Genomic DNA, 17810 nt, shown 5'->3' with positions numbered 1-17810 from the left:
GAACCTATACCGGCCTGAGAAAGCAATGGATCAGCTAGCCTTCTTACGTGGACGTAAGCATTGATAGCTTCCAATTTCATTATTTTTTCACGACTCCAATATTTTCAAAATGTTTTCGAGATTTAATTCAGGTCTCCTCGCAAACAACGTATTTTTCTGTTCGTTTTTTTTGCGGATCTCATTAAGCAATGAAAAAAAAAACCCTCAAATTGAAGAGCGACGAATGAATAATAACCGTAAAACAACAGAAATGATCATTCGAGTTCAGCTTGGACTTTCCCATTTTTTTAATTGCCCAATAATAAAAGTTGCTGTTTTTTTTTGTTTTTTTTTTTTTTTTTTTTTTTATTTGAGAGAACTGATAAATGACAACGAAAGTTTTTGGTTGTCGGAAAGAATATTTCTCGTAGGTCTAAGCCTAAACTCGTGAGGTCTCATTGCGTTATGGAAAACACCAATGTCCACAGGCGAACGAACTTGATAATTCCATTAATTCGTTGTAATGTATATGGGCGAGGAGACGAGAACGAGTCATACTCAATTTCCGTGATGATGAGAACTCATATTGAGTCATGCAAATTGTTAAAATGGTCCCATGACCTCTCGTCGGGCATATTCGTATATGGTGATTCTTTACGAGCGACAAATACGAACCCACCCCAATCCCTATCAATCAATCGTCCCCCTCAACTCCCTCCCTCTTGATGCCTGTGCGGGCCCCTTTTCACATGGTTACCCTTGAATTCGTCGCCATCGTTTCGCACGCATATACATCGCATGTGTATATTCATGCAGCTTCATTAATATTCTGACAAACAATTATTAATTGGAACAAAAACATAAAATTTTTCATATTTTCAAGAATTTGTCGTTACCGGATGTGAATTTCGATGAAAATTTTACGCGCTGATGAAAATATTAAAAGGTGGAATAACATTAAAACTCATGTTGCCCAAAATAACAAATTAATTTTCGAGACTAAAACCGTCCATTCAATCTTGTCAGTTTCCTTCAACAGAAAGTGAAAAAATACTTTTCTGTGTCAAATAACTGGAATAAGCTTCCCCTCTCTTGCGACGGTTCGTCGAGAACTTCGTCGAGAACTTCGTCCCAGAAATCACTCAACACCTGAAACATAAAATCAGGGGCGAAGAAAATATAAGACTTTTGTAGCGCGAGCAGCAATCAATAGCCCGCGTTCTTAGCAACGATTCCTCGAATACCGAAAACGCCATTAAAGAAAACAAAACCAAATGTTACGACCTCCTGGTACTCCGGCTCGATAATTTCCCTCAGGAAGTCTCCACGATAGCCCCCTGCAAGCCTTCATTACTTGTTAAATAGTTGTGGAAAAATGAACTAGAGGAAACTACGAATTGGAGTTCGTGGAGTTAGCCTGATCCTAGTAAAATTCCTGAGAGATAAATCTCTGAGTGAGCACAATTAAAATAAATTGCTTCCATTCTCAAATTTTTACAACCACATCCGTTCTTGGCTAACATCAGTTCTTGAAGGTTCTTGATTCAAAGAGCCATCGATTTCCTTTCAATTGAAATTTGAATTTTAGATGAGTGTAACACGATCGTGTTTGCCATTCTTTGGTTTATTTCGGTCTGACGATTTGGCGAACGATGTCAGTTGTAAAATGTTTGGAAATATTGGAAAATCAATTGAAGAAATCCAGGACGAAAAACTTGGAATCCAACGACACGGAATTTCACATGTTTCGATGAAATTTTTATGAATATGAGTCCGTTCCCAATAATGAAGGACCTTTTTCGAAAAAATTGCTTAAATTCCGCATGACTCGGGCGCAAAAACACGCTTTTTGATCGGATGCGAGATTGCACGGATTATCGAATTTCCCAAATAATCGTTACGTGCCTCTGTACGTATATGTACGCAGATAAATGCAGGTAGTATAGGAAGTAGGTGTAGGCTGAATTGTGCACTTGTCCCTCGTAGGAAGTGACTTCCGGTATTGCGATGGACTGTTCGCTCTCGGTCTCTCTCCTGCTCGGTGTTTACCGGAAGTACCGGAAATACAGAGTTCTGGAATATTGGCCCTGGAACAAGGCATTAACTCGTTATGCTCTAGCGACCGAGACGCTTAAGTACGCTGTTATTTTCGTCCAAATGTTGGAAAGAGGAAGAAAATACCTGAAAAGTTCGGGTATCATTAATATTTTCGTTGCTTTTTTTTATGTTGAAATGATATCGAGTAATACGGCCCGGTGCCAAGTTTGAAAGGAGATTTAAAAAGGAAGCATGAAACTTGGTGAAAAGTGTTTTCTAGAACATTGTTTCATTTTTATATCCTACCATACCAAGTTTTTTCTCATTTTTTCAAATGTACTATAACTGCGATAAAAAAACTTTTCTCATGCGCAGACGCCTGGTAAATTCTACAATTTTCTGAAGCACTCAAAGTGTTATCGAGGTTTTTAAATTCAATCAACGGTATGAACCGCTTCAAATAGTTTTGTATTTTTTAAAAATGGTTTATACAAATTTTCCTGGGCTATACTAAAAACCAGAAACAATCGTGATATTTTATAGAATCGCTGTGCATATATACGAACCGAAATTTGGTCAACGGTCCCTCATTGAATTATCAATGAAATGAAGAAAATTGGCGGAGATTATTAAAATAATAATAATACAATTTGAGTTTCACTCCATAGTTTTTTTGTTAATCCACTCCAGCTATAATTTGATAGAATTGGAAAAATTGGTTTTTTATTCTATGATAAAAGTCGTATGGGATTCGTTCTCGACTGCGTGGACCCTCCCGGGAAAAAGGTGCCTGGCAAAATGCTGTGTAGCCATTCTTTTTTATTAATTCAACAAAACCCTTTTTTTCGTAGTTCAATAAAGAAAACTGTGCGCAGAATATTAATGGGTTCCCCAATACCGCTTGAAAATACTTGGGTGTATAAAGATTTTCGTCCCTCCAGAGTGGCCTTGGCCCCTTAAAGCATCGAACTGCAGAAGCATATTCACGAAGATTTCAAAACAACATACGTCAGAATGTTTCATTGAGAAAATTATTAAGGTAGATCATGCCCGAAGGATCGTATTTTATGGGTGTCTAAATTAGATCGATTTTTACTTCCTAATTAAAGATATTATCACTCTGAATTAATGTCAGAGTTATTAATTCAAAATTGTAAAGAAATTTTTTCAACTCATCTTTTGGCGAATGAAATTCCAAGCTATTAGTTGAACGGGGATCCATCACTGACAGAACCCGAAATTTCATTCATACCTAGCGAAAATACCAGTTTTTTATGTAAAAAATCGCATTTGAGGGGGCAAAGGGAAAACACAAAGAGAAATGGATCAAGAAAAAACGTCCTTCATTCAAAATAATTTAGAAAATTGAGTTGTCGGTTTCAATTTGAAAATTTTTATGAAAAATAAAGGAATGGAAATTCTTATGGGATTCTTATGGAAAATAAACGCCGGAGGGAGCATTAATAATCAAAAATCTTTAACAATTAAAATCTTGATTGACTCAAATTCGCAATAATAATGTACTTATTGCAGTATTCAAAAAAATTATGGTTTCCGAAAAAATGCAAATGCACCATCGCGAAGGTGGCTGAAAAAAGTGCTCAAATAAATTTTTACGAAAAGTTGAAGCCTCGGGTCAAAATCAGAGTGTATATTTAACCACATACGTAAAATAAACGTATTGGCTTTAAGAGGAGGACGTAACTGGAATAGACTTCGACCATAAATTGTGTGATTCACACCCTTTTAATTGTTTGCGAAGCGTATACCTATGTACACACGCGTATATGAGGATTGGTGACTGCGAGGCCTTTCATGTCTGGTTAAAAAGATCACACACGCCACATGTTCTTCCTCCCTTTATTGCGCTCAACGGGCGAATGTAACGCAAGTTTTGCCACGTACACAAAGCGACGCACCGTGACCTAATCCTATTAACTCTCGCTACATTTATTCCCGTCGATACATTTCGGCCAACTCCAACGATTTTTCTCACTAAGTTCAAACAGTTCGATTTGTCGCGTGTGCAGCTGCTACACACTTTACTTCGTTATTCTTTTTTTCTTCATAAATTTCGGATTAGTGATATATGTCATCGAGGATGTATTATATGCCTGAAGCATTGTTAGTGTAGACACGACGCTTCTTCGTCGTAATCCCTCTTTTCGTACGGTTGCGACAATTTTCACGTTGCATCTGGTCGGTCCTCAAATCCCTAAATTCTTATGTTTTTTTTTCATATTCGTTCTAGAAGGTTTACAACTCGAATATCCTCATGAGTGTTGGCAAATTTGACCAGAAATAAATGTCTTCGGTCCGATTTTGAAAATGTTTTTTGTCAAGGTAGATCGTACCCGTACGATCGTATTTTTTGGGTTTCTTAATTGGGTCGATTTTTATTTCCTAATTAAAGATACAATCACTCTAAAATGATGTCAGAGTTAATAATTCGAAATTGTACATGCATTTTTCCAACATATATCTTTTGGCGAATGAAATTACGAGCCATTAATTAAACGGGGATTCATCACTGACTGAGCCCAAAATTTCATTCGTCCCTGGCTAAAATACTATAGTCTTTTATGTCAAAAATCGCTTTAGAGAGAGCAAAGAGAAAACGCAACGGGAAATGGATCAATAAAAGAGTAGTAATAAAAAGACAGAAGGCTATGACAGGAATGGGCCAAGCCCAAGGAGAAACAAAATGCCGAAATAAGCGAGTGTGAGGTTATGCGAGTGCTCATTACCTATTTCGTTTAATCTTTATATTACTAATAAGACAATCAGTTTTGAATTTTTTCCCAGACCTTCATTATATGCTCCGTTGTTATTGTGTACTTTTGCATAAACTTGGTAAGAAGCGTTCATTCGTTACGTGTAAAGATAAACAATTTTTTAAGCATGGTCTCTATATTCCTGTGCATTTTTCTTCATATTCAAACACGTTTATCTAAATAACCAATAAAGACGAATCCTTTAAAATTTGTTATGCTCGTGAGTCGATTACCCATTAAAACTCCGTGTAAATTTCAAGACTTTCTTAAGAAAATGTTTTTCTTAAACCGTAAAATGTTTTCATGGAACGAAAATTTTGTCGTTTCTTGCAGAAATGTGAGGCATTTTGTTGAATGATATACATTTAAAAAATTCATATTACGAATACGAGAGTCTTTCGCGAGAAAAAGCATTGTGCACAAAGAGCATTAGATACGACGCAGCAGGGGAGAAAGTGAGTGCCCAGTCGCATTGAGTCAATGTATCGTTTTTCAAGCGGGTCCCAAGACGGTTGACAAAGTTACTTAATATCACTGGTGTGTTCCAAGAGAAAGAGAGCGATTTGAGTATCGGATTACCGTTTCTCTCTTTCCTTGAATGTCTTGAAAAACAGAAAAAAATAAAAGTTAAGGTTCGCATTGTTATGCAGCCCCGCATCTTTTAAGTACGAGGATAAAACAAGAGTACTTTTTATTCTTCATTCTTGATCGCCCTTTCCACTTGTAGTTCTGCGTCATCCGATTATGACGATTATTAAAACTCTTTTATTTTTATTTCGTCTTTCGTTGTTGGCGTCGTCGAGGACTAAAGGGAGCTTAAACGAGCTGCGGGTGAGCTCACATCCGGTCTTCTAACCTCCCTTTCATTCGCTCGCTCTTCTTCCATCTTGTTCTCACTGCACGCTCTCTTATGTATCACGATATCTCTCCTCCTTCATCGTGAAGCTCGAAATGCGAGAATGGAATCAAATGAAACGGAGGGTTACTAAATAACAATAGCGAATTCGTAAGCGACGGGTCTTGTTTCCGGTGCTGCCTTACCGCCAGACTCAAACACAACCCGCTTCTCTCTCGCACACAATCTCATTATTCTCTTATTCATGAATTATACTTAAATCCATACTGCCCATTTTCTCACCAGGAATTAACACCCTCTCTATTTTTTGACATCTCATTTTCGTGCTCGCTATTTCACTCCGAATCTCATGCAGAATTGTGGAAAAATTCATTTTTGTAAACTGGTATACGGTGATGAAAATTTTATACGAAATTAAGCGCAATGCAAATTTAATGAATCCCTCGCTCCAACTCTTCAGCTCTAGCTGACGGTGAAAATTCAGTGATTTCACTCTAACGCCATATTCCAGTATTTGCAAAATTACTGGAAATCTCATTAATTTCAGCTCTGATCCAAAATAGAACGATTGCGAATAAGAATAAAAGTATGGGAAATGACGGGTGGGGATAAAGTGTTAGAATGACTAAAATTTCGAACAGCTAAAATCTCAAGTTTATAAACTTCGAATGACAATATGGAGACAGATCAATTGGACTAGAGCTTTTAATGTCAAAAATAAATGAAATAGAAACTTCAAGATTTGAAGCACGTTTACATCGAAAATGGAATGTGACAATTGCCCATAGAGCGACGACTAAAATATCGATTTTAAAATTCGACTATCACTGTTTCGATTCATTAATTACTACAATCAGCAATACTGCGAATATTCAAAATTTCGATAATATCATAACGAAAGACCAAATATTACTGAGGTTGAAATACTGAAACACCAGAAAGTCGAAGGGTGAAAATGGTCAAACGTTAGAAAGTCGACCGATCCAAATAAAGAAACGCAACGGAGCTGAAAATATACGCGTCTAATTCACTCACTTACTCAATCTGGTGATCTCCAATTTCAAACATCGCCATTTTGACTTTCGCCTTTTCGAGCCTTCGCTATTCTGCATATCCAAGTTTTATAGGCTCGAAATATTCGCTTTTGATTTTTGCTACTCTATATTCTGGTCTGCCTACAAAAAACAGCTACTCTCCATTTTGACTTTGAAAATACGAACTTTTGACACTCGTATGATCTGTAAAAATTGCATTCTCTGTTAAACGCACGTAATATGCTAAATATTCGATGAAACATAAGAATTTCAAATTACTTATTTTTCTCCAACCTGATATGACAAGTTAAAAAATTTCAAAATATCGACCGCGTTCCACAATTTGGTTACTTGACGTATCGAGGCCCACCCAACACGATTAAAGTGATTAATCAGCTTTGGAATAATCGTGAAGAATTAACAAGAGCAAATGGTGTTGAATGTTGCAGGAATGAGGAGCTAGCTTCCTCATGCTTTAGTAAAAGTGCAAAATTCGCGAGGATCCTGGCGCACGATGGGGCGCAAAAGTACCGTGGTCGATGGGAGAGGGAATTTAAGATGGTTTGTTCCTGTAATAATATTGCTGTCACTGACGCAAAGTGTGGTGAGGACATCGGGTGAAAGGGCGGTATTGCCGCACGATGTGTATCCGGGTTTCGAGGTTATGAAATTTGGTCCAGGCTCGATGGAAGCCTCGTCTTATCGTTTATTGGAGACGGGTTTTTCGAAATACTTTACGATATTGGATGATGGAATGGTGATGACGACATCGGACATAGCGCCGTTGGTGAATAGGCCCGTGAATTTAATAGTGTTACGAGAGTTGGCAAACAGGACGGAAACGCATAACCTTCACGTGCACGTTATAAATCGTGGAAACATGTTGTCCTTTTCCCATGAGAATTTGGGCGAGGGTAGCATCAGTGAAAATTCTCCAGCTGGAACGAGAATCAATGGATTCCCGATATTCAATGCGTTCGGCAATTATCCTGTCCACTACTCGATATTGCCGGACGAGACGGGTGAACTGCCCTTCGCTCTGATGGAAACGACAGGAAATTTGGGAGTCTACCATTTGATCCTCGAGAGACCCGATCAATCCGTAGTCGTGGTCACCTCCCGTCCGCTCGACAGAGAAACGAAGGCCGCCTACAAAGTCGTCGTGAATGCAACTGACGCGAATTTTTTGAGTACCGCCAAGATCAGTGGGATCGTTCGAATCCTCGACGAGAATGACAACCGTCCAATATTTCAGCAAATCGAGTACAGCTTTGAAATGCGACCGGAGAACGTGGATACTCTCGAGCGAGATTTGGCCCCGAGGTGGAAGAGATTTGAGACCATTGGCCGTGTCGTCGCCAAAGATGCGGACGGTGACAAAGTCGCTTACAAGATAACGACGCCGACGAATCTTCTCATCATCGTGCCCCAAACGGGCGAACTGTTGCTCGCCGGTGAGCCCGACGCGACCCTCACCGAGGACAGCGAGATCGAAGTTTTCGTTGAAGCTCACGACCTACGAACCTCTTATAGTCTCAAGTCCGAGAAACCAGCTCGCGTTACCGTCCGGTTTCTCACTACCGAACCGATCATTCTTCCTGCCCCTGAACCCGAGGTCCACCGGATCCAGAAAAGACGCGTCACCCGCGCCGTCAGACCGACCATGAAAGTCGATTTTCTCGAATCGGACGGCGACGTTGAGAACAAAATTGCTTTCTCTTTGGAAAAAGATGCCGAGAGAGAAACTTACAGAATTAGGGATGACAATCCTTGGGTCAATGTCGCATCCAACGGATCTGTTACTGTTAAACGCAAATGGGATTACGAAGAACTTGGGGACGAAAAAACCATCGATTTTTGGGTCACCATCACCAACGCCGGCGGGAGCGCAGGTAAAGTTTTTTTCCTTTACTTTGAGAATATCTCTGATAAGTGGACGGAGTTTCATCAATCTGAAAAAATATCTTAGCATTTTTGTTCAAAATCAAATCATCATTCCCGATCATGGAGTTGATTTTAACCAGAGCTGATTTTTACTGCTCAGTATAACTCCGGTTGAGAAAAAAAAAGACTTTCACTTCGCGACAAGAATTTGTGACTTGAATCAAAACTTTTTGATGCTCCTTGAATCACGATTTGATCACTTTCTCATTCTTATTTAATTTTTCAAAGAATCTCCTTTCTGTATTAAGGGGGTCCTGTTTTAGAAAGTCAAAAAAAACGATTGTTTTCGAGAATGTTTTTAGGAAAGACGGAAATAACTCACCGTAGCGAACTTTTCGTGTGGTTTCAAGGATATTTCAAGAGCATAAAAACAACATTTTTTTCAGTGTATGAAAAACTAATTTGTACATCGTTTGTGTGCAAAATCGAAAGATAAAAACTCGAAAAAATTGCGAAATTTTATATTTCCAGCACGTTCAAGTAATATTCTTCTTTTTTAGAAGTGTTTTTTTCAAAGTCGCTAAAAATATAGAATTTCGCAATATTTTCGGGTCTTTATAGGTGCACATGGAAAAAAAATATATAAAAATGGAAAGAAAATTGGAATTTTTTATCCAGACAACAATTACGATCTCGACATTGTACGCAGCTGAGAAACTTCGACAATTAGACTTTGCGCATAAACCATGTACAAATTAGTATTTCTCAAATTAAAAAAATGTTTTCGTACCCTCGAAATATCCTTGAAACCATACCAAAAAGTTCGCTGTGGTGAGTTATTTCCGTCCATCCTAAAACATTCCCGTAAACAATCGATTTTTTGACTTTCTAAAGCAGGGCCTCTCCTTAAAACGTTTAGAAGTCGCCAAATTTCCTGCATAATTTGAGATTTACTGCAAGTTTTACCCCAAATAGTCTGTACTGAATACCACAAGAGAAAAATCGTTGATAAAAGTGGTTTGAAACGAATAAAAAAGAAAAAGGAAGTGAGCCCTGATCAGATCGATGTAACATCGTCCATGTCCAAAAAACGTAAAAGCTCTGTTACATTTTTTTTTGGAACCATCGTAATTGAATTCCAATCGGATTTATTCGAATTTTCTTGGTGTAGGACGTGCTCCACCGAAAGGGTGGTGCACGGGATATCCACCCGGATACCCCTGTCTATTCAATGGTATCATGGTACAATTTTTATTTTTGCCAGCCTTTCGTAGCTTCGTTTGAAACAAATGTCGTCTTTTATTTTTATTATTTTCCTTGAATTCGTCGCTTTCGTTCATTAAGCCATTCACATAGATGGAGGTCTTGATCGTTTTTCGTTCTTCGTATCACTTTCTCTCCTTCGCATAACGCATATTGATTAGAGGGAAAATGGATTTAAAAACTTGCTGGTCGAACGTCACTTGAAGATTCTATTAATTCACTATTTTCTCTTTTTCCATTTCATTGGCTTCCAAAGGGCTTCAATGTAAGTAGCAAGAGACAAGTTTCATAGGCTTATTAAATATCTCTCAGCGCTCCACGTTCACGAAACGCTCATGCCTAGATACGCAAACGCTTTGTAATAGAATAATAACTTGTGATGACATAGCATAACTACAAAACTAGAAAATTTTTTATTTTTTTCATCACTTGCTTAAGATCCTCTCGATTCTAGATACCGACAATCAACGAGTCATCATTAACGTCAAAGACGTCAACGACGAGCCACCTTATTTTATCAACAAACCGTTGCCCATGCAAGCGGTTGTCCAGCTCAATGCACCTCAAAACACTCACGTGTTCACACTCCAAGCCAGAGACCCGGACACCGATCACAATATTCATTATTTTATTGTACGAGACCGAAGTAAGTGCCCTTGCAACAGAAATCCATTCCATTTCAACGTCAATAAAAATTTTACTTTCCATCTTGTTTTAAGGAAGTTGAGGCTGTACAGTCATTTTTTTTACCCAAAGGTGATGACCTGTACCTTTCAAAAGTTAGGCCAGTTTACAGTTTGGCAATGTTGCGTACACTTTAAAGAAAAGTTGGGAAAAAAAAAGACGAAAAACTGGTGAAAGCTCAGTCGAAAACACGAACAGTGACGATCCTAGCCTCAAAAAACTGCACGGAAAACAGATTATTATTAATATAATCTCAGCAAATCTCCTAATAAATCTGAAAAAAATTGACATTATTCGGCAAGCCTTGCTCGTGTTGCCCAAAAAATTTCATATTTTTAGCATCATTTTTAACGGAGATATCACTGAATGTGTCTTGACTTCCATAAGATTACATGTTATTTGGCCCAAATTGTTATTGATTTTTCTCAGCAACGACGCTCCTAAACTGTCTGAAAATTTAACTGATTTTTTTTTACACTTCACTTTATAAGATGCAATCGGTTTAAAAGCGGTGACATCATTTTCATTCTAATGCCTCAACTTCCTTAAGGCAAACATACTTTTGAACTTAATCCCGAAACTCGTGTTAAAGAAATGATTCAAACATTTATCGTCGTCTTTGACGAAAATAAGTCAACGCTCCATGTTCACTCGTCAAGCGATGTTTCTACTCGCGAAAAAGACTGGCCGATATTCCAATTTGTCATTGAAATTTTGTTTATTTTTATAACTGTCCGATGGTCAAGGTTTCCGAGCAATAATTCATCCCCAAATACTTTTTTAGCCGGCGGAAGATTCGAAGTTGACGAAAGATCAGGGGTCGTACGAACCCGAGGTGCTGACATTTTCCAATTGGACATGGAGTACGTGCTTTATGTAAAGGCCGAAGACCAGAATGGCAGAATCGACGAGAAGCATTACCAGTCAACCCCCGAGGAACGATTGTCAATCGTTGGTGGAAAAAGAGCACCGCAATTTTATCTCACCTCTTACGTCACGGAAATACCTGAAAATCAGAAAAAAGATTCTGAGTGAGTTGAACCTTTTTATTTTTCATCAAACTTCATTCGTGTTCAATTTTTGATGAAAAAAATGCCGCATATTAGTCGTTGAGATTGCCATGGGTGAGCGATCGCTGCCTGACTTTGGTGATCTTTCCAAGTTGTGCTGCAATACTTCCGAGTCAATATTTGGGCGGGTGCAAACAAACAGCAGCTCGGGCACCGATCGCTGTGCAGAAGAGAGTTTTTCGAAGCTTCACTATTCATGGCAAATGCAGCTGTCCTTGTCCAACGATATTGAATTAGGGCAAAAGTGGCAAAAGTTAAAGAACTTTTAAAAGTTAATTTCGAGGACCTTCTGAATGAACAAACATTCCATTCTGTGTGTTTCAACCTTCGAATATGGATAGCGTATTTCTCCTTATTCATTATTGAGCAAATGGAATGTGAAGTTCAAAGATGCTTGCATCTTCAATGAAAATTGTTGAGAATTTGAAAAAAAAAAAATACGACTTGAGTCGATTTCAATTCAATTATCAAGAGACATATGGTAGCGGCTCGACGCCAAGTATTAAAAGAAAAAAACGAGAATGTAAAAGAGAAGCGAGCACGAGCCCTGGCTTATATACGCGAATATGCCGATTTATGACGTCATAACATTTATCAAACGGTTTTTACGAATAAACTGTTGCAGTTAAAAATCTGAAAATAAGTGACGAATTTTTGTCGATTTTAAAATTGTTTACACGAAAAACTGGTCCTTGAAAAACTCAACAATAAATATTGAGAGCTCTAAATCATTGGGCTGACTATGCTCTGAAAAAAAGTAACGAGAAAAAGCCTTCGTTTGAAGCTTCACGAGCTGTTACAGTGTTTTCGAAGATGGGCATTTTGAAATTGATAAAATCACGTGGCTCTCTATCGATAAATAATTTGTTTTCATTTTCCCAACAGCATTATTTCGGTGAAAGCTAAATCTTTCGCTGATCGTGCAATTCATTACACGCTCAAAGCTCAAGGACCCGGAGCAGCGGGAACCTTCAATATCGGCTCAACTTCTGGAATCGTTAAACTCGCTAAAGAATTGGACTTTGAGGATGTTCGACAGCCCCACGTCTATTCTTTGATCGTCACTGCTACCGAGGATTCCGGTGGATTTTCAACGAACGTTGAAGTGAGTTTGACAAAATCGGAACTCGATGGAACTGAAACGAAATTTTTTCTAATCGTATCGAAATTTCCAGAGTGGGAGTAAACTCATCGTTTTTCTTTGTCATGTTTCCTTTAAATATTTTGCCATGTTTATTTAAATATTATTTAAGAAGGGAAATTCGAAAATATCAATATCAATTTTTGGCAGCTTTTGACCATTCGAATAAAAATTCCGTTGGCTCGAAAGGCTCGTTATTTCAGCACAAAAGACATGCAAAAGTTTACAAAAAGTTAGCAAATAAAAAATTTACTTACCAAAAAGCACTGAGCTACTCATATTTCCAGTTTTATTTTCCTCTTTGACTCGGATCTTCAAAGCAATTGAGCAATGCACGTCACTTCCCATAAATTGTTTTTAAATGAAATTTTTATTAAAGTTTTCAAAGTCCCTATTTACCAAAATAAATAAGTGAATGAATCTATTGACACATGAACAAATGTACATCAATGAAATGTCTCATCATGCGGTGTCAGGATTCAGGAAATATCGCACCGAGTTCGGAGCTTTGAATACGGATTAACATATCTATGCACCCTGCTCTGTTTTCACAGTTAACCATTCGGGTGTCCGATGTCAATGACAATGCTCCCAAGTTTGAATTGCCGGATTACCAAGCCCACAATGTCGACGAGGACATACCATTGGGCACAAGTATTTTAAAAGTCAAAGCAACCGACTCTGATTCTGGCGCAAATGCTGACATCGAATATCTCGTCTCGGACGATCATTTTAGCGTCGATTCCAGTGGTCTAATAGTCAATAACAAACAATTGGATGCCGATAACAACAACGCTTATTATGAATTCGTTGTCACGGCTAAAGACAGAGGTGAATTTCGTTTATAATTCTAAACGTATCTATTATTTTAACCGACAAAAGTTTTTGCAACCAAAAACAAACAATTTTAAACTCAACCGTAGTTTGTCAACGTCGAACCAGTTTTTTTTCGAATTTTTTAATCCGAAATTTACAAATATCGTTAAACTCGTCCTTTCAAAATGTAAGGACTTACTATTTAGTATTACTACAAAAAATTCTTGATCCAGACGATTAGAAGTTTACAGAAGTACTCACACACTGAGAAAAAAAAATTATCGATTCAATAAAAATTGATGTTATTGGAAGAGTTTTTTTCATTTAACTGCAATGTTTTCGAAGAGAATGAATCTGTAGTTTGATCTAAAACTATGACGTTTAATTATGTTTAACCTTGTGATGATCATGTATTTCATTGGCACCCCTTAATGCCACATTTCGTTGTTACAATGGCTTTTTTTTCTCAGCGCAGTTCGCAATTGCTATTCATTACTTCTGTATCGATAAATTATTTTATCCGTAAATAATTTCTATTTAGTTTTTTTATTGCGAAGAGATATTCGAAGATAGGGTTATTAAGGACTACAGAAATAATGAATAAAATCGTTGCACTGTTGAGATACTTTGCTTCTTTGATTCAGATGTATCGTTGTTCCATAACAACGTACTAAAAATAATCCGGTGATTCAACCGTAGACACTTCCCTTTGAGGTCACACTCACCGCACTGGTGCAAATTTGCAATTGGACTTTTCAAAACTTTTTATTTCATGCATCAATGTATGGAATCAATCCTACAACGAGACTTTTTAGGGGTAACGATTCCTCAGTAATCGGTTACAATTATTAAAAAAGTGAAAAATAAAGTTTCATTATAGAAAAATGGCTAAATTGAAGAAAGGAATTTAGAAGTTGTAGACACTTGAAATTTTCGTGGGTGCAAATTTGCACCAGTGTGGTACGGGTTAACAATAAATAGTCATCCAACTAGATTTAATTGGCCTCAACAAAAACCTTCAGATTTCAAAGGCTTCCCTCGGTGTTGGCAACGAAAGTTTGTATATCTGACGAGAGATGGTCCATTTTTTACACTGATTACTTGGTCTTTTCGTGTTGCAATGTTAGGTCTTGACCACCATTGATAATGATTTTATTGAAATGATTGCCAGCCGACGGTTTATTGGAACGATTTTCCAAAATTACTTTATTCTAAATGTTCGAATAATATTAATAACTCAACGAGCAACTTCACATTTTTAGGAGATCCATCAAAAACGGGAACGGCGACCGTTCGGATATACACGAAAAACAAAAACGACGAGGAGCCAAAGTTTTCGCAACAGGTTTATACGCCGAATGTTGACGAGAACGCTGGACCGAATACTCTCGTTACGACGGTCGTTGCATCGGACAAAGACGGCGACAATGTGCGCTTCGGATTCGTCGGTGACAAAACAAAGTCCGGACAGTTTGTTATTGAGGAAGTAACCGGCGTTATACGTTTGCATGGCGATGCGATAACCCTCGATCGTGACAAGTATGAATTGAACGTAACGGCTCTCGACGATGGTGCTTGTTGTCCGGACGGTAACAAAAACATTCATACGAGTACAGCGGTCGTTGTTGTTTTCATAACCGACGTCAATGACAACAAACCGGTATTCAAAGACTGCGCAAAATACTCGCCCAAAGTTGAAGAAGGTGCACCAAATGGAAGCACGGTTATAAAAGTCCAAGCGACCGATGAGGACAAGGGCGTCAATGGACAGGTCAAATACTCGATCGTGCAACAGCCTAATCAAAAAGGAACAAAGTTTACGGTCGATGAAGAAACCGGTCAAGTTCTGACCAATAAGGTAAAATTTTCCATCAATAAATCAACGATCAAGCACTTTAAGTGAACAAAGAGTTTTTTTCATTTTTATTGCGAATCGTAAATGACTTTTTCGTACTAAACATGCCGGACATGAAACTCCTATGATTGATCGAAGAAAGAAATCATCAAAGAAAGAGAATAAATGGGGATTTCTAATAACTTTAGATATTGTAACTCATAGAATTACAAAACGTTTTAAAGCGATGAGAAAAATGCTCAATGCCGAGCTCAAGGTTCCATATTTAATGACATTTACTTCTTCTTCTTCTTGCCAGACCCTTGGAAGGAATAATTAAATTCATAGTTTTTGTTCGGATCTATAGAATTAATCGTTTAAAAATAACATTTAGTCATGAATAAGTGAATAACGTACGAAAAAAACGAACTGGAAAGTTCGATTGAGCATTAAATTGAATAGTGGAAAAAAGTTTTGAGTAAAAATCGAACAAAAAAGAAATTTATAATTCCAAAAAATAGAATGCGAAGCATTTCCCCACGATGGGAGCAGCTATAAAAGTTCTTAAATTTATCAAAGTTTTTGAGAAATGTTTTTGAAAAGAATCAATACAGGTAATCAGCTTGAAAATTGGTATTTTTTGCTTTAAAATGAAAAAAAAAAACATGCGAAGCAATCGTTGTTGTGCTTGTTGTGTTTGTTTACCGAAAGTGCATTGCAAAACGAAAAAATTTTTAAAAAACATCGCACTAGGTGCATTTTTGCAAGAATTATGAGCATTTGAATATCGGTACAGTGAGTTTTTAATGAAACGAACTACGCGGAAACGGGCGCGCAGAAAAATTTGAGAAAAAATTGAAGAAAAAAAATTAATGAAATCGGAGGGGGTCGGGTCAAAAAGTGGCCGATTTGGCGAGGAGTGCCCCATAAACAAAAAATAATAGAGCACAAATTGTCTGTAATAGAACTCAGGAAAAAATTACTAAAAAACAAACCAATTTTGTTGTGCATGAAATCCAAAATTTAACCCTCTAAAATGTGAAACCATATTTTTAAAAAAACATTTCTTAACCTCTAAAAGTCAAATAAGAAGTTCCACATTCCAAATTGAAACATCCACTCCTGGAACAAACATAAAACAAATAATACCGCATAAAAAAACTGTTGAATACCTGGAAGTACAAATTAATTATCTGCTAAAAGGGAATATTCAAAATCAAATAAGAGGTCACGACCTCTTAATACTTGGCGCCCCTCTTTCACTTTTTGTAGTTTTATTTATACACTAACGATAGCAATCTTTTCCACAGTTCAATTTCTTTTATTTTTTTTTTTTTTTTCAATTCAAGGAAATGTGAGTAAATTGAGAATGTTTTTTCTAGGTTTTCGATCGTGAGGGTGACGATGGAAAATTCGTGTCCGTCACTATCAAAGCCACCGATCAGGGTGAGCCTTCGCTTGAGGGAGTATGTTCTTTCACGGTTGAAATAACTGACGTGAACGATAATCCACCATTGTTCGATCGTCAGGTGAGCATAGCTTTCGTTCTAACCTCTCTCTGCTTCGTTTAAGCTATTGTTATCGATGAATTTAGTTCAGTAAAGATGAAAATGAAGAAAAAATTCATTTAATTACGTTCAAATCGATGGGCAATTATAAGACTTTTGTTTCCAAATTGATTTTCTACTTCTTCCAACTAATTAAAATTCCTTAAAAAAATGGTACATCCAGTTTATCAAAGCATTTTGTTACATAAATTTGATCCAAGAGCATAAATTATTCCGGATAAAAACTGTGTTGTACATTCGCTACTAGACAAAAATATTTTTATTAATAATTTAACAACGATAAACACGAACGAGAATAAGACCAAAAATATGGCATACAGAAATACGTCGAGAACGTGAAGCAAGACGCGAGTGCCGGAACAAACATACTGAGAGTGTCAGCATCTGACGAGGATGCGGATAACAATGGTGCAATAATGTATTCGTTGAGTTCCCCGAACAAGGACCAGGGTCTCGATTACTTTGAAATCCAACCGGAATCTGGTTGGATCGTATTAAAGAAGCCTCTCGACGTAAGTTATATTTCAATATGCTTCTCTACAATAATTATCTCTTCTAGCAGCATATCAATTAACAGCTATAATACATATACATAAGTATCCATATTAATTACGCGATCTGGAATACATGTGAAGGGCAATCGATGATGAAAATTTCATATGAAAAGAAAAAAAATCAATATCGAGTCAATATTCTTGTTAGTGTTGTACAGACTAATCGAATAACGTCCTTTTGTATTCCAAGGTCGTGGCTAGACTGCGTAGAATCTATACAATATATCATATTAAAACTCGAGTGTACACCTTATGCCGACGTTTTGTTCATTTTTTGTTTTACTATTTCCGTTCACTTGCGTTTCATTAACCACGA

General features: G+C 37.3%; 1 protein-coding gene across 6 annotated transcripts in view; it reads left to right on the top strand.

Moving 5' to 3' along the window:
• The window catches only part of CadN (Cadherin-N), a 108096-nt gene that overhangs the window by 18070 nt on the left and 72216 nt on the right, over positions 1-17810 (top strand). For 2 of the 6 annotated variants that reach the window (XM_043420811.1, XM_043420810.1), the window contains exons 2-10: positions 7130-8572; positions 10084-10092; positions 10282-10473; positions 11296-11542; positions 12467-12686; positions 13277-13553; positions 14801-15396; positions 16755-16901; positions 17261-17452. In XM_043420811.1, the coding sequence (XP_043276746.1) occupies positions 7195-8572; positions 10084-10092; positions 10282-10473; positions 11296-11542; positions 12467-12686; positions 13277-13553; positions 14801-15396; positions 16755-16901; positions 17261-17452 (3258 nt within the window). In that variant the 5' untranslated portion in view covers positions 7130-7194. Of the gene's footprint in view, positions 1-7129; positions 8573-9735; positions 9807-10083; positions 10093-10281; positions 10474-11295; positions 11543-12466; positions 12687-13276; positions 13554-14800; positions 15397-16754; positions 16902-17260; positions 17453-17810 lie in introns of those variants that run through there. The other 4 variants (XM_043420809.1, XM_043420808.1, XM_043420814.1 and 1 more) reach the window with 3 other exon arrangements.

The sequence above is a fragment of the Venturia canescens genome, chromosome 5, assembly GCF_019457755.1.
Source record: "Venturia canescens isolate UGA chromosome 5, ASM1945775v1, whole genome shotgun sequence".
NCBI classification, from domain to species: Eukaryota; Metazoa; Arthropoda; class Insecta; order Hymenoptera; family Ichneumonidae; genus Venturia; species Venturia canescens.
The sequence above is the reverse complement of the archived record's forward strand: the minus strand, read 5'-3'. Positions and strand labels throughout refer to the sequence as shown.